Source organism: Dryobates pubescens, chromosome 14, assembly GCF_014839835.1.
Source record: "Dryobates pubescens isolate bDryPub1 chromosome 14, bDryPub1.pri, whole genome shotgun sequence".
Lineage (NCBI taxonomy): Eukaryota > Metazoa > Chordata > Aves > Piciformes > Picidae > Dryobates > Dryobates pubescens.
In genome coordinates this window covers 1,712,475-1,735,899 of record NC_071625.1, presented here as the reverse complement: position 1 = coordinate 1,735,899, position 23,425 = coordinate 1,712,475, and the positions used below count along the sequence as shown (strand labels likewise).

At 41.4% G+C, this 23,425-nt stretch overlaps 1 protein-coding gene across 50 annotated transcripts in view; it reads left to right on the top strand.

Moving 5' to 3' along the window:
* The window catches only part of RIMS2 (regulating synaptic membrane exocytosis 2), a 379,504-nt gene that overhangs the window by 304,231 nt on the left and 51,848 nt on the right, over positions 1–23,425 (top strand). For 38 of the 50 annotated variants that reach the window (XM_054167288.1, XM_054167286.1, XM_054167293.1 and 35 more), the window contains 2 exons: positions 13,518–13,690; positions 14,742–14,975. The exons of 1 other annotated variant lie outside the window; for it this stretch is intronic. In XM_054167288.1, the coding sequence (XP_054023263.1) occupies positions 13,518–13,690; positions 14,742–14,975 (407 nt within the window). The remainder of the gene's footprint in view (positions 1–13,517; positions 13,691–14,741; positions 14,976–23,425) is intronic. 11 more of the 50 variants (XM_054167301.1, XM_054167290.1, XM_054167289.1 and 8 more) reach the window with 1 other exon arrangement.

Here is a 23,425-nt window from a genome sequence, read left to right as displayed (position 1 = left end):
AAAGTATGAAAGAGGACAACTGTAAGTGGAATTATGAGTATGGTCCTTGGTTTGTTGCATACCTCAAACAAATGGTCTCCAGAAATAAACAGTTAATTTACTCTTTAGCCAAAGTGTAGTTTCAGCATTTGAAAAGGAATGGTTCATCCCATCAATGAGCTTGTGGAACTGAGCACTGAATTTTCACATGCATGTATTAATTCAAAAGGTATTCATAAATGTATAGGTTTTTTTTAAAGCCATATGAGTACCTTAACTCCCATAAACCATAGGAGAGTTCCAGCTTAACATCTTTACTGCTTCGATTCCCCTTAATTAAGTGCTTCTGTTATCCAGAGACAGAAAATGAGTAAGTATCATTTATCCACCTGGTTCCTACAGAAATTCTTCTGGAATCCTGAGCTGGAATGCCTGTGTCAAATGCTGGCTGAAATCTGTTCAGTGTTTGACACAGTGACTTTGCTTTCTGAGCTCTGTCAGCTGGCTCAAGGCAGGCAGTCGAGCGTGTGCCATGCCTGAGAAAAACGTCCTTCAGGAGGTATTAAGCAACATTCAAGGAAGCCAGCAGGTGGAATTTTCTTTACCTTTCTGTTCTGTTTCTTTCTTTAAATGGAAGTCAGCAGCAATGGAATTTCCTTTGTGATTACCTTGAGTTAAAAACAAAAAAATCCTTTTCTGGGAAGGAAAAGTTTTAACAGTAGAAATTATATTAAGTGTTAAAATATTAAAACAGGCAGTTTGTATTATACCTCCTAGTTTTTTTTCCCTACTTCTGGAAGTCAGAGGCTTTAGAGGAAGATGCTTACTCTTCACAGAAGCTGCTCAAATATGAAACTGATTTTTTTTTCTTCTATTTTTTTCCTCATGACTGATAAAGTTACAGATTGTATTTTTAGTACTCCTATACATACCTCTTAAAAAACAAACAAACAAAAAACCAACCCAAAACACTAAACTCAGGATCTGAAGTTCAATTATAAGACTTAAAAATGTAGTTAAATTAAATTCTTGATATGAGCTCTAGACACAGGGTAATGTACAAAGCATGTCTTCTTTACTGTTGTGTCCAGAGAAGGGCAACAAGGCTGGGGAGGGGTCTGGAGCACAGCCCTGCGAGGAGAGGCTGAGGGAGCTGGGGTTGCTTAGCCTGGAGAAGAGGAGGCTCAGGGGAGACCTTCTTGCTCTCCACAGCTACCTGAAGGGAGGTTGCAGCCAGGTGGGGGTTGGTCTCTTCTCCCAGGCAACCAGCACCAGAACAAGAGGACAGAGTCTCAAGCTGCACCAGGGGAAGTTTAGGCTGGAGGTGAAGAGAAAGTTCTTCCCAGAAATAGTAATTGGCCATTGGAATGTGCTGCCCAGGGAGGTGGTGGAGTCATCAGCACTGTAGGCATTTAAGAAGTGCCTGGATGAGGCAGTTGGTGCCATGGTTTAGTTGATTAGATGGTGTTGGGTGATAGGTTGGACTTGATGATCTCGAAGGTCTTTTCCAACCTGGTCAATTCTGTATTTTGCATTCTGTTTTTATCAGACTATCTTGCTGGTGAGTTAAGAGTAATTTAGTGGCTTTGAATACAGCTGTGGTGGTTGGTGTGATCTCTAGTGTTTTCTTCTTCAGGCAATGATATGCAAACTCTCAGCAAAGGTATCTGGTGCTGCCTTTTTTCTTTTTCATTTAATACAAGTTTTCTCTTACGTTGGTTTTGATGCTTTTATAACTTATATTTTTTAGTCATGAGTATCTGTGTCTCTATTGGAGATTTGGGGTGTTCTTACATGCAGCACTGTGGTAAAAATGAATTCTGCATTTACATCTCATGTCATTTATGGCTGAAATACAAACATCTGAAATTAGACTGATCCTGGCTGTCTTTCTCTGTCAGCAGGTACTCTCTCTGCTCAGCCATTTCCCTACTTTTTATGTAAGCTTCTGTTGCTAATCATATATCTAGAAAGCAGAGGTCAAATGTGTTATAAAATGTTGTTCAAGTACCTTTTAATTTTACAGTGGAGCCCAGAGAGATAAAATTACTCCTGAAAGTAAAAACAAATATGAAATCATCAGTCTGCTTTGGCTCTGAATATCCACTAGTTTTTGGAGCTTATTGGAGGGAAAAAGAGACTTTCAATTGTTTCTCCTTTAAAAAAAAGCAAATACAAACAAGCAAAAGAGGCAAAACCAAACCCCCAAAGCCCCCAAGCAAACAAACAAACCCCCCAAAACCCCAAACCAAACCAAAGCCAACAGAAAAAGATAAGTCAGAGCCTTGAGCATTGCTTTTACAGAATGAGTTAAGCACTCTTTTGCAAAAAGCAAATATTCTCCAGGGGAAAAAAAATACCCTGTTTTGACAAAGAAAGATACATCAAACACTCATCAAAATGTATACCAAAAGATTTCTATCAAAACCAGAATCAATGAATCGATTGTCATTTCCCCCTTAATAATCACGTTTTAAACTCACCTGAGTGCTGTTTATAGCAGTTTTCAGCCAGAGCAATCACTGCAGCTCATCTTAAACCTTTTTATCCTTTATGGGATAGAAGCTATTTTCCTTCCTCAGCTGCTAAACTGCTCAGTCTGCTTTGGTTCAGAGTGGCTATCTGTCTTTCCATGGTAAAACTCAATTATTTCTGTTTGCAGCTCTTATCTGAGTTTAAGCTGGGGAGTTCCAAGATGCCGTTGAACTAAGTATCAATGTGCAAAGTGTCGTGAGTGTACTTGAATTAATTACCTAAGATGTACTGAAGCTGCTGCTATGTCGATAATAGATGAGAAAATCTATGGGAAAAGAGAAAGAGAATTAACTGGGAAATACGTGCTAAATATCTGGCTGCCAAAGTTTGACATTCAGAAGTAGAGAAGATATGAAGTTAATGGAACTGCTGCAACAGTCAGGGAGCTCCAAGAAATCAGAGTAATAATCTATGACAACAAGGATCACACCAGACTGCAGTTTGTGCTACTTCATTCTGTGCCAGGCTAAATAAGAACAAAACGGACATTATTCACATTTGAGAGAGACCAGGGGTAGAGTAGCAGTTCCAGCTAAATGGAAACGAGTTTGCCAGATCAATATGCTAGACTGTTGACCTTGAAAAATCCAGGAAGACTTGGCACATGAGTAGAAGGGATAGACCTGATATCCCAGGGCAGTGCTTGTATGGAGCTTGCTTATGTGTAGGAAACATAATGAAGGAGGAGGACCTTCGTCTCTCTGCTATACAGGTGGTGGTTCAGAGGCCACCAGGCACTATCAGGCTCAGAGGTAGCAGAGCTGGCTGCCCACCCTCACCTCATGTACCTCCTGCCCTGGTTCTCCTGCCCTGCAGCAGCTTCAAAGCATGATCCTGGGCCAGCAGCAGCCAGCTGCTCTCATGGTTTTGGTGGCACATTTGAGACAGAGGATGCACCCAGCATTCACTCTTACCACCTGTAACTCTGCTGCTGAGGCCCCTGAAGTGGATTTGCCAGTGTGGATCTTTTCTTTGGTTCGGTCTCTGGGAGCACTTCTCTTTATACATGGATTGGTTTCCTTTGATACCAGGCTCCAAGTTATCAGTGGGAATGTTGGCAGATTATCAACCTTTTTCTAAACAACAGATTGGTGGTTTGAGGAAGTTCTGTCATCTGTCATACAAGTTAAAAAAACTAAGTCTCTGTCAGGTTTCCCAAAGGCATTGCTTTTTACAATTATTATTGCTTAAATAGCTTAACTACATAATCTCTTCAGTTAAATTCAGTGATCATAGCTATGACTTTAGGCATCTGTATTGCAAGTTGTGTATCTGAAGAACTTGGATGGATATGTAACAGGCCACCGTTATTCTGCAGAAGCTGGTTCTGCACAGTGGAGCTAATGAAGGTAGGGTCAGGACCTTGGAGTCTCAGCACAGGGAGGTCTTTCATTTCTACAGCCTTAGTGCCTTCAGCAACCCTTCTAGTGAGAATGTTACTAAGATAGGAAATTACTTTTGTGGCCCTCCTAACCTGTGGTGTTTCTGACTGTCATTGGTTGGAAGTAAATCTTTGCTTGCAAGAATGAATATTGATTTACTATCAGGCATTAGAATATTTTCTCTGGTAATACACCACAAGGAACAGTATCCTCCTCCTGCAGATGGAGGATGTTTTACTAGGGATTTCACTGGAATCAATGAAGAATAGCAGGAAATGACAAGAAAGGAAAAACTAATTCTGAAAATTGAATCCTTACTTCTGAAGAGAGTAGTGAGGTACCCAAAACCTCCTCACGTTTTCAATAGAAAAAGTAGAACAGGTAAATTATTACAGCAGATTTGTTCTACTAGCAGCATTCCAAGATAGTAGAAAATTACATTTTAGACAAAATTATCAAATCAACTCTAAGTCTGCATAAACAGAACCTGGTTTATTTTATTATTTTATTTTATTTACTTATTAGAAAGAGAGATTGGCCATTGGAATGTGCTGCCCAGGTGGTGGAGTCACCATCACTGGGGGTATTTAGGAGGATACTGCATGGGGTGCTTGGTGCCATGGTTTAGTTGATTAGGTGGTGTTGGGGGATAGGTTGGACTTGATGATCTCAAAGGTCTCTTCCAACCTGGTTCATTCCATTCCATTCCATTCCATTCAATCTTTTTCCCACTAAAAGAGCATCCTGTCCTGAATCTTTACCTTCCATTTGTACAGACTTTTCATCTAATAACCTTAAGCTCAAGTTTGGAAATTGCTTTTCTTCCATTTTATGAGGAGGAAAACGCAGAGTTTTGTCCTGAAGTTCAGGATGTGTTAGCATGGTACAATGTATCTGACATATCACTTTTTCTCCCCTCAAACCATGTGAAATCTTTTTTGCAGAACCTGATTTGCAGATTCCACAGTTCAATCTCAAGCAACTATCTAAATAATAATAATATCTGCACCTGAATTTGAATATGGTCTTCTAAGACCAAAATTCAAAGTACTGAGGCATAGTTGTTGGGGTTCTTTTGTGTACCCTGAGATGATAATGTCAGTTCATTCCTGCTAAATAGACTGCTGTTCAGGTTCAGCTACTGTAAAGAAGTAACCTGGGTGCCTTTTAGGTGGCAGTTAGAAATCTTTCCTTTCCTACTTTGAAGCTAGTTTTGGGTCAGATAAATTCAGGAAATGCTATCCCAATGCTATGCTAAGGAAAGTAATAGCCCATAGGCATTAAAGATCCCTGAACACATTCACAGAAGCTCTGGACCTCAGAATAGTTCCAACATATATAAATGTCTTGTGCGATGATCTGAACTTCTCATGAAGGTTCAAATGAATTATTTTTGTTTGTTTCATTTCCAGATATTTGACATATTATTATCCAACTGATAAAGTGGTCTATGTGGTGAAGTCATTAATTAATGTTAATAGGTGTTGCATGTTTCTGTAGAAGCGAATTCAAATTGATCTCACGAGCGAGGGAAGAGGTAAATTATTATTACTGTTTACAATGTGATATGAGAGACATTACTAATACATGCTTTCTAATTACTCCCTCTTCAAGAGCTGAAGCATAATGAATAATGAGGAAAGAGCTTATTTTTTTCTGCTCCCTAGGAGCAGTTTGCATGCTCAGGATCTCCCTGAAGCCTTTTCCCCCCATTTGCAAAACAAGGGCAAGGCTGCTCGGGAAATTCATTTTAGGGAGAATCAGCAATTTCTAAGCAGTTTAACTCACCTATGGAGGTATAAGATACCTATGGAGGTATAAGATACCTATGGTGGTATCTACATCTTGCAGATAGTTTCTCCTTTAGCTAGATATGAATCTGTAGCCCAATTGTCAGCTGAGTTCATCTGTTTCTCATTGTACAGGGATTTTGCCAAGACGTGTCATGATAATCAGTGAAAGCAAGAGATCAAAGAAGACAGGTTACAGGACCTTCCCTTAAATCATGCTTGGCTTTGGAGGCTAACCAGAGAGCTGTGTATTGAAGGACTTTATCAACTGGAATCATAGATATATTTATATCTAGTTCTTGAGCAATTGTGTTACTCATGGTCCTTAGGCACTTCTGCTTGCAGGAATAAGCACTCACCAGATGGCCCATGTGTCAATCCAGCTGTTCTCTTCAGCATGAATTCCTTTGAAGGTGCTGTGTCCCAGGACAAATTTGCTGAAAGTCACATTTAAATGTTACATAGAGACTGTAGGGTTAAGGGAGAACTATCAGGTATGCCTGATACTATTTTTGGGGGGTTAAACAAAGTGCAGTGAAACAGAAATCCTGTGATAAAAGCTGGTTGCCTTGCCATCTTTTTTATTTGATTTTCTTTTTATGAGACAACCAGGAAGATTAAAAGCCATTGTAAACCTTATCTTTTCACTCCAGTGTGTAATAGATCTTGGATTGCCTTTCAGGAGGTGATGATTAAAGATGTTTCTGTGTTGCTTTACTTGTCTTATACTTTACCTTAAACAACAGGTTTTTAGGCAGCATTTTCCATAGGAGAGATGGGATTTTAAAGAGTGTCTTCCGATTTGGAACAGTCTTTGGAATGCTGTGGTAACTTGCTATACCCCAGCAGCAGGTTTGCAGTGCTCTCTTCTATCAGAACTGATAAAATTTGTTTCTGACTTAAATTAAGATTAAATAAGCACAGTAAGTTCCCTAGACTAGATGAAGCTATCTTTGTGAATTAGTTCTGCATCCCTAACATCTTGATTTCAGAACAGGTATGAGTGCAGCTGAAATTAGAGGTTGTCTTGATCTTCCTGAAGTCATGTGTGAAAAACAGCATCAGAACAAGAGGCCACTTGGTGTTTTAAAACTGACTGCAGGAACAAATGTTTTCTGTAGGAAGACAAACTTGTTCACAAGCTAATTCTCAAGCTCACTGCAAGGCCCAAATACTTCTTAAGAGCTGCCTTACTGCTTTCTAGTTCTCCAAGTATTTTCAAGTCCCTGTAGTCCCAGAATATTTTCTAGTGCTCTCCTAAATTCATTTCCTATTGTACTCTTAGGGAGTTTATAAAAAACATTGCAGCATGTGCCAATATATTGTGGAGCAGACAGTTTCTGTCTTTTTATTTGGCTTGCCACCAGACTGCCTCCCTCTAGATTTCCAGTTGTCCTTAGACAGTGATCCACTGGTGGCTTTCTCATTGCTGCTGCCCTTTGTCTTCTTCTTCAGCTCCTGGATCAACTTGACCTGGGATTACAGGGTAGTTTAGGTTGGAGGGGACCTCAGGGAGCTGTATAGCCCAACCTTGCATAAAGCAGGTCAGCTCTGAGAACAGGGTTTTTATCTGTTCAAATCTTGAAACCATTCAGTGATGAAAAATGCACAACTTCTTTGGGTGACTTGATCCACTGCTTCACTGCCAGGAGCAGCACCACCACATGTACCTCTCTCAGGCTAGTACAGGACAAGAACTCCAAGAAAGGCACAGTAGGGTCAAGGTCAAGCAATCAAGGGGTGCCTAATGCAAAGCAAGAACTGCAAGAAGAGAAAACAGGATTGGAACAGTGCCAATAGGACTGGTCAGAAGGAAAATACAGGAGAAAGGAGGAAGATGGGATAGGATCCAGGAGTACAAAGTAGAAGTCAAGGATCAGCAGTCATGAGGAATACGTTAGAACTGGTTGCCCAAGGCACTTGCTGTAATATACCTAATAACAGAGCAGTGCAAGAATTAATCTCCCCAGTCAGTCCTTAAATCCCCCAAGGGACTGATGAATGCCATATGAAGCCAGTAGCTAAAGCAGGGCTGGCACAGGCTGATCTGACTACCTGTACCTCAGGTGCCTTGATGAATCCTGGCACAAGAGACCAATTATTGAGTTGGCCAACCACAAATTCCATGCAGGGCAGAGATTTATCACAGCCATCATCTTGGGCTTGTCTGTATGAAATCTCCAGACAAATATATGTTCTCTGTATGTACTCATTTGTATCTGTGCACTGCAAAAATGGCTTACAAGCTTCTGTTTTATGTAAGAGTAATGCTGCTGTTGTGAATATTAGTAAGTATTTGATTTGGTTTTTAGTGGCAGACTTCATTAGGCAGCCATTAACAAAGGAAGACTCAAAGAACCCAATAACATTCATACAAATGATGTGTGGTAACTAAAATGTGCAATGCCTTTAAGAGGCTGTGAACTCACCATGAGAGCTGCAGTTGAAATTACAGAATATTTCATACAATTGCTGTGCTCTGGCTGCTCAAGAGCTTTTGTCAGCAAGGCAAAGAACTATTGAAACAGTCCAGAATGATTCTTTAATCTTCTTGTAAGAGCACAATGGACAATTGTCTGAGACGTCTTCCCAACATTTTAATCAATAAAAACATTGAGCAGAGTTGCATGCTCCTATGTAAATGCTGGCAAATGAAAACTGATCAGGAGGCTATTAAAAAATAAACCAGAAAGATGGCTGGGAATCACTGCCAGTTTCAGCTGCCTGGGCAACTGCGTGACTGTGTAGTCCTAGATGTAGGACTGGTAACAATAGATTAAAGCAATGTGAAACAGTTTTTAAAATCCCTTTGAATTAGGAGCTGTAAACCAGTTTCTTTTGGGAAATAAGTGTCAGAGTGTTTGCAGCTCTATGTGCCCTCTCACTCACATAGGGGTACTTCACCAAAACAAAAAGGTCAAAACATTTGCAGAGGTTGTTGTATTAGGTAGCAGAGCAGGAGGTTTCTTTTTGTCAGCTTCAATCTGGAATTCGTCACTACAGGAACAGTAATCTTAAGATATTAGCACAGAGGCTTAACTGCCACTGGGTTAGAGTCTCCAGCTGATTATTTTACTAATTCAGAGGAAAAAAGGCTTTTAGAAGATTTAAAACTTGTTTGATAGAACCTGTAATAGTGAAATTGATTCCATTCTTCAACACAGCACAATCGTCTTGCTGTTAAAAATTCACAGGCGCCTTTGAATCAATCCATCTGCTTGCAGCAGACTTCCAGTTGTTGGAACAGCTTGGAGAGACTGGGTACTGCTACTGCCTTATGGGTCATAAAGTCCAGAATGCTGCCTGTATTATGAGCCTGGATGGGGTTGGAAATGAAAATGTAACCTTATTCCAGTAAAAGAGATGTATATGTCCATCGTGGGGGAAGTCAGGAGATCATTTTCCTACTGCCATGGCTGGAATTAAATACAAATAAATAAATAAAGCCCCGAGTATTTAATTAGCCTGCAGAGGAGGCAGGCACACTTCTACAACCCAGACCTCCTGATTGGCCAAACCAGGGGAGCTAGCAGTGCACATGAGGCTTCCCCACTGCCCTCATGCCAGTATTTTCTTCTGAAGGAAGGCAGTTGCTGGATCGGACGATTCAAGCCTGTGGCCATGCTAGGGCCAGGACCCAGTCACAGGAGCTGCAGTTCCTCAGCAGTGTGCAGTCTCCTACAGCAGGATACTTAGGGATGGGAAATGGTAGCAGTGTTTCAGACATAATGAGTGGATGGCACTTGGTTAGTAATGACCTTTTCAGTCTGATAGTTGATCTTATCATACAGCTGGTGACTTTTAGAAAACAAAGAAAGTGAAATTTTGACAAAGAGAACAATGAATATAATAAATACAGTCGAGTGCAGTGCCCTGGGGCACCTTCAGTCACACAAAAACCAAAGGAAAAGTGATGCACAGCTGTGCAAAACTGGTTGTGTTTTACAGCCAGAGACTATGACACACTTTAAATAAATACATGAAAATCGATATCTGCACAATGAAAGTGCCATCTTGCCTTTGAGGCAGCGGGCAAAGGAGCACTGCAGAAACTGCTCTATATAGAATTGCAATTTAAGAAACCACTTCAAAAATGAAATGTCAGGATGGCTTCTGTCCAATGAGCATTGTTCCCTTTGGTCTTCTGGGCAGCAGTTTCTGAAACAACTAACATGCAGTGCACTATTATAATCTATTTCCTGAACAAAATTAAGTCAGATATAAGGTCTAAAGTAGACCTCAGCAGCAGAAGAAAGACCAATTAGGAGCATAGTTAATGGATATATATTAAGTATCTGAGCTTTGTCCAGCAGGAAAGACAATTTAGTATTGGTTTCTAGGTGCAACTTTGGTAAGCAGCTTAGCAGATTGCTTTTCAAAACAAATCTTGCCCATGAAGACATTCAGATTTCATAAAAGGGTCAATTAACTTTTCCAGTTTAAATCTAAAGCATCCTGAAATAGTAAGGACAAAATAACACTTCTGGGCTATGTGACCCAATGGAAAACATTTGATGGGAAGTACCTTTACATACAACTGAGAAAAAAGAGACAAGAAAATGATCAGATGACCTTTTCTCACATTGTATTTCTGAAATGATTTACCTTTAAGTTGCTCTCCTTGCTGTAGCAGTTCTCAAGCTTCACCATATATGACTCAATGGTTACTAGTGCATTATCTTAAAAAACCCCAAAAGGTGTTCTAAGGTTGGTTTGTTTCTGAAAGTGTCTGATTTGTTGTACAGAGCACAGTGCTATGGAAAGCTTGTTTAAAGAGCTCAGGTTCTCCAGGTGTGTAAATGAGACATACAAAATCAAAATCATAGGGTTTGGATCTTTCAGCGTGCTGCAGGATGACTCTTGAGAACGATGCTGTGCAGTGCTGCTCCTGTTGGCTGCTTCATGCTGCTTGCATGTATTTAACTTTCCCAGGGCTCATTTCCGTGAATTGCTTTGGCAAGCTCGGTGTGGAATCTGCAGGTTGAGATCTTCTACTTTATGAATCACCACAAGTAATTATCTATCCTCTAATTGGATTGTAATTAACAATTCCATCAATGATTTCTGTCTCAACTACAGTCTATCTTATTTCTCCAAAGGATAGCCATATGAGGTGTGTAATTCTAGAGGTGTCTGCCCTGAGGTCAGTAGCCACTGTCAGTATGACAGCTGTCCCTGCAGACATGCACAGCTTGGCTCTGCTTTAGCTCTGTTGGGAGCCAGTAGCCCTGGCAGCACAGGGTTCAGCATGGCAGGTAGATCTCTGCTGGATCTTCAGCAAGTACTGAAGGCCCAAGGGCAGCTCTGTATTGCCTTTTCTATAGTGCATGGTGGTAATCCAGTACACCAGGTTGTCATTCCCAGTCTTGGTAGTTTTACACCCAGTCAACACAGACTGCACTCATAACAAATGCAGAATTATTCTAGGGAGGGTTAGGTGGGTGGGACTGGATAGGGAGAGCTCAATGTACCTAACTCACTAGTAACTGGTCTCTTAAAAGGAGTTGCTGAATAGGAGCAATCCGTTTGTCCTGGTATAATCTGTTGTCTCTGACTATCAGGACAGCTGTTTAAGCACTGCTTTTACCTTCTCAAATGAATATGTCTATATAATATGTCCTGCCTTCTTCATCAAGTGAAAATATTAGTAACACCAATAAACAAAGTAAATGTTGCAACAGTTAAACATTGTAATCACAGAGCTGCTCTGTGGGTTTATGGCTGGCTAAGTTCACTCTCACATTTGAAGGCTGGAGAGGACTTTAGTGGTTTGTCAATGAAATAAAACACTGCAGATTAATACAGATGGGGAAGCCAGCTGCCCCATGAGCAACTGACTGCAGCAGATGCACAGTGAAGCCTGCACAAGCATTTTCTTCTTGACTTCATTTCATTTCCCTGCCTTAAAGCAGGCAGCACAACCTACCATTTCTAAGTGTAAAATTATGGTCAGTAGGCACTCAAATGCCATTCTAAAATGCTGTCTAGACACTGCATGGTCCTGCAGAGTATTTCCCAGTTTACACTCCTTGCAAACAAACAGAAGGAGATGATCTGTGTACTTCATGAAAGGAATGATTCTAAAACTATAAAACCAGGGCCAATGTGATAGCCAAGCCTCCACTGCAGCACTTCACGGGTCTGCCACTTTACAGGGTGAATTCTTTTCTCCAGGTGGCTGAGTGCAGTGCTGCTCCCCCTGAGCTCACCACGCCACTGATGTATTCTGCAGGTTCTTTTCTCCCATTGTTTTCTTTCAGTCCTGTGTGTGGTACTCTTTTTACCATGTCAGCCAGAGAGTCACTGGTGCTGACTGACAATTCATCTTGCAGTACTACTTTTTCTGAAATGATTGCCAATAGCAACCCACAGGATTGCTGTATACACAGAAATGTCTGTACATGAAGAGGAGAGGGGGGGAAAAGAATATCTTCCTGTATTTAAGGTATATACATACAGTGCACTGTAGAGTGGCACAAACTTAGCATTAATTTAGAGCTCACAAGAGCAAATAGCCATAGCATGTTGTTGAGATCTAACTTGGATACCTTTGCACTACACTGCTCTTTGTCGAGTGGTGCTGATCACCAGTCAGGTGCCAGTTCTGTGTTTGCAATATGCTGTTAATAATCTCAAACACTATTGTAGGTGTTCAGGTTTTGAGGCATTGTACATTGTCAGTGCAAATTATCTCTAGTCTTTTCCCATCCTCTCAGAATCCCAGCCTAGCTGTTCAGCAAGGTGTGGAGTTTGCACAGGTAGAGCATGGCCTTGTCTTTTGGCTTGATAATCTCATCTGTTTGATTTGAGAAAATGAGATTGCTGACATTTGTCAGTTGGAAGTTCTTGTAAATAGGCTGGGCCCCAGGAGACTCACGGATTTATAGACAGCATGAAGCACATTCTGTCTCCTGTTCAATCTTTCATGAGCTCGCTCATCACAGGCAAGTCACTGACTCTCCCTGCTTTGCTTTGTGCACTGGTGAAAGAGTTGGGCTAAGAAGGTTCTGTGATGGTTTAGATCTCTGCTAAAGTTTGTGAAACCTTGGGAAGAGCTGGAAATTTTGCACAAGTAATTCTGTGGATGAAGCTATTGAGCTACCAGCTTGAATGAGATAGCAAAGCAGAGTGAAGTTAAGAGAAGCCAAGGCATAACTTGTATTCTGTGTCTGTTAAAAGCTTCATTATAAAACTTCAGGCAGTCTGGTGACAAAGTTTGGCCAGCAGGACTGGGGATGTAGTTCTGCCCTGTGCTCAGCACTTGAGTACTGCCTGCAGTTCTGGGCTTCTAACCGCAAGAAAGATCTTGAGGTGCTGGAGCAGGTCCAGAGGAGAGCAAGTCTGGGGAAGGGACTGGAGGGAAAGGCTGATGAAGAGAGGCTGAGGGAGCTTGGAGTGTTTAGCCTGGAGGGGAGGAGGCTCAGGGGGGACCTTATCACACTCTACAGCTACCTGAAGGGAAGTTGTAGTAAGATGGGGGTCAGGCTCTTGTGGCAAGATGAGAGGGCATGGCCTGAAGCTGTGCCAGGGGAGGTTTAGGTTGGATGTTAGGAAGCACTTCCTCAGAGTAAGGGGAATTAGACACTGGAATGGACTGCCCAGGGAGGTGGTGGAGGTGTTTAAGGCAAGATTGTATATGGCACTTAGTGCCATGATCTGGTCAGTGTTAGGCCATAGACTGGACTTAATGATCTCAGAGCTCTATTCCAGCCTCAATAATTTTGTGATTCTGCAAAAGGCAGTTTAGATAGCATCAGGGAGCATTCCCCTAGCTGATTTGTGGTCATGTGTCCCTGACAACATCTTTATGTTTGTCCCTTTCCTCTCACAGTATCGGTCAGGACGGGATGCTCAGCGAGGCTCAGACAATGTTTCCAATAAGTCCTCAGACAGCGACGTCAGCGACGTCTCCGCCGTGTCACGGACGAGCAGTGCTTCGCGCTTCAGCAGCACCAGCTACATGTCTGTCCAGTCAGAGAGACCAAGAGGAAACAAGAAAATAAGGTGAGCACCAGGAGCTGTAGTGCTAGCCATGGATGTGTGCTTTAAGTACTGTGGTTTTGTCAGTATTTGTCTTTGAAATTAGAGTTTTGCCTAGGTTGAGATTTGCAGGGTGTTTGCAAGGTACTGGTTTAGATGGTTTCTTCATCTGATGCTTCTTCATCTGATATTTATTGAAGCCTTCCATGGTGTTTGTTGTGCAGCCAAGTTCTGCCATCTTGAGTTATACTGGCAGTAAAATAACAAACACCTGCTGTCAGTGAGCACTAGGCGTGCATAGATTCGCACTGTGTAAAAGCCTTTGGTGAAACACTCACCGTGGCTGGAAGGACAGTTTAACGTGGACACTGGTGTCAAACACTTCAGAAGCATCTTCATTTCTTTCTAACTACAACTGCTGAACTTCTGTAGAAGTCTTAATTGATACTTACACAGAGCAATTCAATTGATGTCATACTTACACCAGTGCAATTCAACAGTAGGGTGCAACCATTGACGTACCCTTCAAAAAGATGGACATAGCAAGCAAAACTGCATCTCCTTGGTCTGTGCCCTGTGCACACTCCAAGGAGCTTTGATTGTAGAAGAGACCAAAAATCACTAGAAGAAATGAGAGATCGTTGTTCTCAGGTGTAACCCGCCTGCATCTCTCAGCAAAATTCAGTGTCAGCCTAGATTAATTCTCAGGAAGTTGCTCTCTTGAGCTCTCATGGTGCATTGAAAAGATTGTTTAAACATCTGCTTCAATGAGCATTGCTAGGATCACATTGTTACTGTCTTGCAGCCATGTAGACATCTCTGAATGTGACTTACTGCCATGCAACTTCTATTTGAAGAGAGGCTGGCCTAAGAAAACACCCCAAGGTTCTCTAGTGTAGGCTGGAATCTTAGGCAGCATAGCTTAGCTTATGACTGCTTGCTTCTTTCAGTTTCTGTTTCATTCCTTTTGCATGTCCTTTCCTTTCATGCTTTTCTCCATGACCTTAACTTTATTTTATTCTTTTCTTTTTTTTTCTTTTTGCATGCCTTTTTCAATTGTTACTAACCTCAAAAGGACAAAGGATATAGAGGGAAAAAAAGAGGGAGGGCTGGAAGGGGATGAACAAAATGGAGTATTTCCTGAAGAGGAAGAAAAGGAGGAGGAGGAAAAAGCAGAGGAGCAAGAAATTAATGAAAAAGGGGAAGGGCAAGAGGTGACAGAGAACTGTGATAAGGAGGAAAATAAAGGATCAGGGCATGATGAAAAAGCTCAAGAAGACCGAGCTGAGGAAGGGAAAGAGGATGACAGGTAAAATATATTTCTGTTTCTGTAGACCTGTTCTTCTTTGTCCTGTACCAGGCCCCTGCTTGTCTTCCCTTTTGGTTCCCTTTGCTTAGCTTATTGTCTGTGTTCCCTGCAGCTTTATTTGCTTTCAGTCATGATGCTTTCATATTTAAGCAGATTTCACTCTCAGCTTCTGTGAACTTGTTCTGCATACCAAATGCTGCAGCACACTAACCTGCCTCATTATTATGCATGCAACTGCAGCATATTATTTTTGTTTAATTGGTTTAGACTAGAGTTTGGGTTAGTCTATAAGAAACATCAGAAATGGTAAAGTTCCTCAGGAAAAAACCTTTTGCTGAGTGGTGTCTCATCAATATCTACACTTTCATTTGTGGCAGAACTAGAGAACTTAGTAATCCTCTTATCCTGATAAATGTGACTATTGATCAACAATTGATGCCCATAAGCAGAGTCTTCCCTCTCTTTTTTTTTGTTCCATGTGAATAACTGTTGTAAGTAGCTGTGTTGTGGAGAGTCGTGCACCTCTACTGCTCTGTTCTGTTCACAAGCATTTCAGCACACTTGGCTGTCTTTTTAATCAGACAATATCCTAGATGTACACATTTTGCCCCAGTTCCTTTGGACCATGACTTCAAATGTAAACAAGTGGCATTTTGGGTGTGCATTAAGGCAAACCCAATATTGTTCCTTTCTTCATTAGCAAAAGACAAGTTTGGAATCTGCTGAATATTCTTGAGCCCCTTCTCACCCTCCCAAAAGTGGCAGAAAAATCTCAGAACAAAACAAACAACTTTCTTTTATCCTGCTAATTCTGCACTACTTGTGGATAAGTCAGCCTGTGAAAGGGTGCTCATACATACCAGGGGAAGCACAGAGCACTCTGATGAGCTACGTGTTTCCTTTGCTACAAGCTTACGTATGTACATGCCTGGACATACAAACACGATACAAAAAGTGAATCCAAATGCATAGTGCTCAGTCTGGGCTTGTATGGGCCAGTATAGGCATCCTACTGCTTTTAGGGGCCAGTATAGGCATCCTACTACTTTTAGGGGCCAGTACAGCCATCTGCTACTTTTATACATAAGTGCCATCATTCATTCACTCATGCAAGTACATTTATAATACAGCAAAAGCAGTTATTTAGAGGCAGTTGTCTTTAAAGACTGCCTTGGCATATGTGTTCCAGGGACTGATAAATGTTAATGTGGGAAAGGATGTTTTGAAGACCTCCTTTTCTCTCCTGGCTCCCACTAAGTTCCCAGTTTAATGGATTTAAAAATCCTGCCTCTCAAAAATCATGACTCTGGTCCCCCTTTCCAGCTTTCACTCAGATTACCTGTCAGTCAAAATGCTGCCCCTCACAGAAGATAAAGTCCTCTGTCAGAAATTGCTTTGTGATCCTGTGCTTGTTAGCTGCTCTCTGCCTCCAGGAAGAAGCAGCACAAGTCAGGAGTCCCTGCTTGATAGAGAAAGGAGATATTAAGTGCTTATTGTGCAGTGACTTTTATTTGAGACAGATTTTGGCTCCCAACATGGAAATCAGGCTCTAGTGTTATTTGTCCACTTTGAGCACTTCAAGCAGGTTTAGTATGTAAGTTGTAAGAAAGGAAAAAAAGGAAGTTTCTCTGTAGTCACCTTCCTTGTCCCATGGTACAATAAGTGCTCATCTTTATAGCATTATCTGAATGTTCTTCTAAGCTACAGAGCAAACAGAAGCACAGAGTGGTGCAGGTATATGTGTACATTTATAAACACTCATATTAGCATCCTGAAGTACTGTGACTCGTGTGTGCTGTGGACAAAACCACAGGCAGGATTGATGCTAAGCTTTGTTGTACATCCTGTGCCTTCTGCTTGCTTATCTGGCAATTTATAAGATGCTTATGCCTGGTGATTTGTAAGATACTTAGAGCAACTTTGCTGTAGACAATCTGGGATACTGAAGGCTGCTCTCAGTCACTCTATGATCAAAGAGTAGCATCAGACCATGCTTATATACTTTATGAGTAATGGTAATAATCACACTCAGGGCTTCAATCTGCTGAGATCATAGGTGGGTTGAATGCAACTTAAATTACCATGATGGCAGATATCCATCTTGGATTCATCCCTTGCCTATTTTAAAGAGTCCCTCAGCATAACAAACTGCATTAGCTTTTGGAGCACTGGAGCACAGTAGATCAATAACTCCTTTTTGGCAGCTGCATCTGATTTTGCCTTCATTAAACCTTGTAAAACTAAGCCTCGGCATATAATTGACCTCCAGAGAAAACTTAATTGTGCTCTTTCTTGGCAATACACATGGATGGATCAATCTTCCCTGTAGTAAATTTTAAGGATTCCTTAGCTACAGTTCCCTGACATTATTTCTTGCTCCAGCTCCTTGATGCCAGGGACAGAAAACTCCCTCTCTAGACCCTAATGTGGGAGTATTCATAATTTGGATTGCAGGGAATCTGTTTAAGACTGCTCTAAATCTTACACTCCCTTAACATTTCTCTAAATATCAATCACTAAGCATTAATTCTGATAGTCACAATTGTTTTGTCACATGAATACACAGTAACTGTAATCACGGAGCAGGATTTCACTGTGCTGCATGCTGTTGAAATACAGAATTAAAACACAACCCCTGTTCCAAGCAGAGTCTAAGTCATGAGAAGAATATGGGAGTCCAGAGAGGGGCTCACATGAGAATTAAGAAATGTTCCACATGACAGGAGATAATTACAATGCTGGGTTTGGGACATCTTGACAAGAGAAAGCTCGAAGGGGCTATTGAATAAAGGGAATAGTACAGCTTTGTGAATGTTTCTGGAGAGCTCTTTTCAAGCATTACAGGCAATGAGGTAAAAAACATGAGGTGTTTGCTAAAAATATATCTCAAGTGGATGATGGGGCAAGGCTGATGAGCAGCAGCAGCTGATCATTCAGTCTTGGATGTGAGAAGATGAATGTCATAAGGAACAACTGCTAAAATACTAGGAAATAAAGATGAATTATGTACAATTGGATAAAACAGAAGATTATTTTTTTTTCTGATATGGAGCAAAATTACACATAGCCCTGAAACTTATCTTTCCTATAGTGTCCTAGAAGGATTTAGAGCAGGTAGATTGCCTGGGCTGGAGACCACTGGCCCAGACCACTGCAGTCACCAGTGGTGAGAGAGAGTGAACAAAGCAATTAGCTCTGTGTGGACAGAAGGGACACAGCTGAAACACAAAGCATGCACAAGTCACAATAAAGTGACTAATCCAGGCTAACATGAAGCCTGAATTAAAATACCTGCTCAGATAACAGGTCTGAATGACACACATGATCCCCTTGGCTGGGAGAAGAAGCAGAAGAGAGTCTTGGAGGGATGTACAGAGTTTAATGATACAGAGCTGAGATCAGTGATTCACAAAGAGGTGCCAAAGAAAGAGGCAGGAAGAGGCAGAGGAGAAGGGCTTTTTATGGCAGAGTGGATAATGATTTGATGTACTGATGATGAATAGATGATATTTGAGGGATAGCAATGGAGGAAAGAGTGCTAGAGCCATGTAGGACCATCAGTTAGCTGAGCGGGCAGAAAATGAGTATATACTAGAGCACATGTTGGATTAAAGGTTAGAGAGAGTGAAAAATTGAGAGGGGATTGATATGGAGACTAAGAGGAGTAACTTATTAGAGTATGGTTAACTGTAGCAAAGCAAAGAAAACTGCTTCTGAAATCTTAAATCATTGAAGACACTGGCAGGCATAGATTCAACTGCTGCATGAGGAGACAGATGTTGGGAAAGGGTTTGAAATGTAATTTGAAAGTAAGAACTCAAGAGATTTACTTAAAACAATGTGTTCAATTAATTCAGAGATGAAAAGGAGAGAGGAAATGTGCTGTGGTTGCAGAAGGGATGAGGTTAAGACTAGAGGTTCTGCATTACTTCCACAGTATCGCGGGACATTAGAGGTCGGAAGAGACCTCAAGGGATCATTGAGTCAACCCCCCCCTGCCAAAAGCAGGATCACTTAGGGTAGTCTGCACAGGAATGCTAAAGCTAATAATAATATGCTAATAATGTATAATAGATACTAAAGCTAACAATAATAATGCTAAAGGGATAAGCTAAAGCATGTTTCTGTGATCTGGAGAAGGAGCCAGTGATGACCAGGTGGCTACAGGTAAGAATAAAGAGAGAGGCACAAGGGGAAAGGAAACCAGAAGATAGCACACAGTCACTGAGGCAAATCACACAGTAAGATCCCTGCATCCATGCCTGTGACCGTTTGAGACTGTGCATCACTGACAATACAGAACCAACCGTGACTCTTTGTTGCCCATTCAGAAGCAGAGCCTTTCCTCTCAACCCACCACAATGCCATAGGCCTGGGGAGAGAAATCTGTAAAGATGGGAATGCAAGGAGTGCACAGGAGAATGGGTTGTGTGTTCTGCTGTGCACCTGAAGGAATCAGTGATGTCCCCTGTGAAGAAAAGGGAATGCTAAAGGACAGTAGAAGAAATAGTTCAAGAGATTAAGTAGGAAGATGACAGAACTGAGGGAGGACAATTTGTAGCAGACAAAAGTCAGCTGGGATGTAATTTTGCAGAAGGCCCAAGAGACAGCAGGATGTAGTTTTAAATAATGGACTTCTCCAGATACAAAGCCTTCTCTCTTCCTGATGGTTCTTCCTGCCTTCTGCACCCTTTCCCTTGTTAGCATAAAGATTATTTTCAAATTAATTTTCTTTTTTTTTTCTTTTATGTCATTCATTCAAAAGAAACGTTTAAAGGATTTAATTTGTAGCTTTTAAACCTCATTCCTGATGAGTATTTGTTCTTTAGTTTTTCATTATATTGCAGTCCTACTATTTCTCTGGGGTTTTTTTCCTGAGCCTTCCGTGGTGATTGCAGCTATTATCAGTTAAAGGCAGCGTTTTGCAAAGCTGGATGAAAAAGCTTGGCACAATTCAATCTCTGCAAGCTCCTTCCCAGGACTGGAAGCTAGTAACATTTTATTGACAATCTGTCTTCTGGTAAAAATTGATATCAGAAGCTGTGCAAAAGATAACAAGCATTGTGAATCCATTTTCCACCTGCATGTGCTGGTTGGTTTCTTAAAGCTGTTTCAGAATTATTATAATGATTATAATGATCCAACTGCACTGCTGGATGAAAGAAGTTAATTGTGCCTGACCTTTCTAGCCAAACAGCCCATATGTTTGTAGGGGAAATATACATCCTGAGTCTCTCTCTGCACTCCGTGATTGGTCCAGTAGCAAAACCGCGGTAACAGAAAATCTGCTCCCAGTAGCTCTAAGAGAGTGAGGGAAGGTACACCTAGTGTAGCTTCTGCCATGGAGGGAGAGAGAACAGGGGCTCCTCTATGTCAATGTTCATGTAATTTTTCCAGGGAACATGTCTCCATGCAGCTTCCTGCAGCTCTCAGCCCAAGGTTTTTGAGGGACAAATGTTTTTTAACCTTGCCACTCCTGGATGAGAACAGCAGGTTGCAGCACCGTGTTCACCAGCTCCTTTCAGCTGCCAAATGTTTCCCTATTCAGGCAGCTGGGGCAGGGATGATGGACTGAATCCTGGAACAAAAAGCAGCAACATTATTTTGTGTCTCCCTAAAATAACTCTTCTGCATACTTCCCACTAGATAAGCAGAGAGATGGTTATGTATTGCCAGACTGTGACTCTGAAATCAAAGGATCTAAAGTAAACTCTTTTTCAGTAAGACCTCATGAGTATTATTGGACTGTGCAGAGCCTGTTAGCAGTGCGTGGCAAATTCTTGCCCAGTCTGAAGCAGAGATTCAGACACTACTTTTTGATGTAAGCTTTTTAACCTTAGCATTCCACAGCGAGGCAAATCATCCAGCTGCTGGATCTGTAGCAACACACACAGTCAAGAGTTTGGCCTTTTGGTTCTCCACACTTTTGCAGGTGACATGCAGTAGAAAACTAACCAGGACTCCTGGAAAAAAAGAATTATGGAAAAGGGTACAAAATATCAGTGGTTCAGAAAAGTGTGCTGAAAATCCATATATTCACTGTACAGTCGGCACTGAGAGTAGAACACAAATCACCTAGGAAATCCAGCAAAGTCACCTGCTTCTAAGTTATTTGTCACCAGGTACTAAGCCCTTGGAGACACATGTTTTTTCTGTTACTTTGGAATAAGTACAAGGGATTTACAGACTCTGCTGCAGCTAGTAAATTTATTTTGATCCCCTGGGAAATAATAAAGTAATGAATTTGGAAGTACACATTATTAATGAGTGAACAATGAAAATACCTCCTTTGGAATGGTCTGCAGCTTTGATCTATGGTTCCCAACAGGCAACTTGGAGATTTTTTTTTCTTTGACAGCAGCACAATACCATTGAGGCTGTTTCCCTTTCTATGAAATGCAGCCTGCACTTTAATCTTTGTTGAGTCAGCTCTGCTCTGTGATCCAGAAAGCACTGAGGTACTCCTGATGCTAAAGCTTATTTAAAACCGGTGCATCAGTAGTTTAAAAAAGCAAAACCAAAAAAACCCAAACGACAAACCCCAAACCACCACCACCAAAACACAAGAGGTGCAGACAGAGAGCTCTGTAGCAGAAAAGCAGGGATGAAGGGAAGGATTAAAATGAGGATTTGAGGCAAATATAAATGTTGAAACCAGGTTTTGCCCTTTTAAGTGTGTTAAAAACACTCATTTCCTGAAGATGTGTAAAAGGAGATTGAATCATCACTTCTTTAGCAGACAGAGATTGGTTTTTTAATCTTTATTTTTTTAAATCTTTATGTTTTTAGTCTTTATTTGTAGAGGATTGAGAGTGCCAGGTCTCTGGACAGGAACAGCAATAGTAACAGGAGTGGGGTAGAAGGAATCAGATACTGAAGCTCCTCAGGCTTTTCTTTCTTTGATATTACCAATTTGTGGAGCTGTCCTAATGCTCTCTGCTTCCACTATTTTTCCTTGACAATTCCTTTAGCAGAAGAGTGAAAAGGTTCTGTAAAATGAGCACAGTTCCTTTTCTGATTTCTCTAGAAGGGCTGCATGAAAAACAATTAGTAAGCTTATCTTAGCCTTCTATGAAACAAACATAAATTCCTTCTTGGTACTTCATAAAAGTATTTCTAAACCATTTACTGGTTTTGTGCCAGTGCCTTTGAAACACATTGCCAGACCCATCTGGCAAGTATGCTGTTTTAATTAAGGGTCATGGGCCCAGTGCTGGTCTTACTACTGCCTGCTTAATACCAATGAAGCCATTGCCCATCCGTCTGATTTTAACGTTATTTGGCCAAGCATCTGAACTCTTTGGTTCGGTGCTGTCACTGTAACTGATGAAGGTCATGTGGATCTTAGTCTGCAGAGTCCATAAGATGCTACCTAGACACGCTGGGAGAGGTGTCATCAGGTGGCCCCTAGTAGTAGAAAATAAACCTATGTAATTCCCAACAGCTATCTCTGGGAGCCCAGCACTTCCTAGATCATAGCCATAACATGAGCACAGTTCCTGGGAAGGCCCAAGGTAAACAAGAGGAGCCCTTGCTCCAAACAGGTATGATATGCAAAGTGCACATTCCCTTGTGCAGGGAGTTCTGCTCACGGACCTGTCCTCCCCAGGTCAGAAAAAACAGATTTGCAGAATCATGTTCAGAAATGTGCAATCCACATTTCCTCACCACATTTTCTTTTTATGATGAAGTTTTCTGTGTGATTTTCTGATTTCCCCCAGAGGCCCAAAGTGACTCAAAGTCATTTTGTCAAAGTGACAGAAGTCAGACTGGCAAGATCATGATGTCCCAGATAATGTCTGGGGTTGAGGTAATTATGGCTTCAGATCTCTTGCTCGTGTCTGTTTAGCTCTCAGTCTCAGAAGCTCAATTCAGAGACATGCTATGGGTTTGTGAGCTGTTAGCAGTGCTTGTTCTGACCCTGATGTTTTGGAGTCCTCAAGCAACCTGAATGTAGGAGGAGTGAGGGAAACATCAGAACTGCTTTATTCTTCAGATGTCTGCTGCCACATACATACACATGTACCACAAGCATGAGCATACCCACATTGTACAGTGCTAAACAGAGCAATCCAATCTGTCATGGGTGAAGTATAGTTGCAGCCATAGAGGAATCCATACAGACTAAAGCCCTTTCAGGACATCTGGCTCTTCCCTGTACGTTATGTGATTTTTCCCTTGGATGTAGTCTCAATAGCACACCCCATCCAGCTCCTGCATGTCTCTCTTCCAAAGCTTTCTAGCTGACAGTGTGCTTCCTGACTGGCAAGTGAAGATGATAAATCATGGTTCCTCTTACCCTGAGGCAACACATGATGTCTCTTACTTTTCTCTATTTCTGAACATTTCTGCCTTCAAATCTGAATTTTTTTCTCACTTTTTCTAACTTGATTTTACAGCCTTTCTCTGGTGGTTGTAGCTCTTGGACACATAGTGGATTTAAAGTCTGT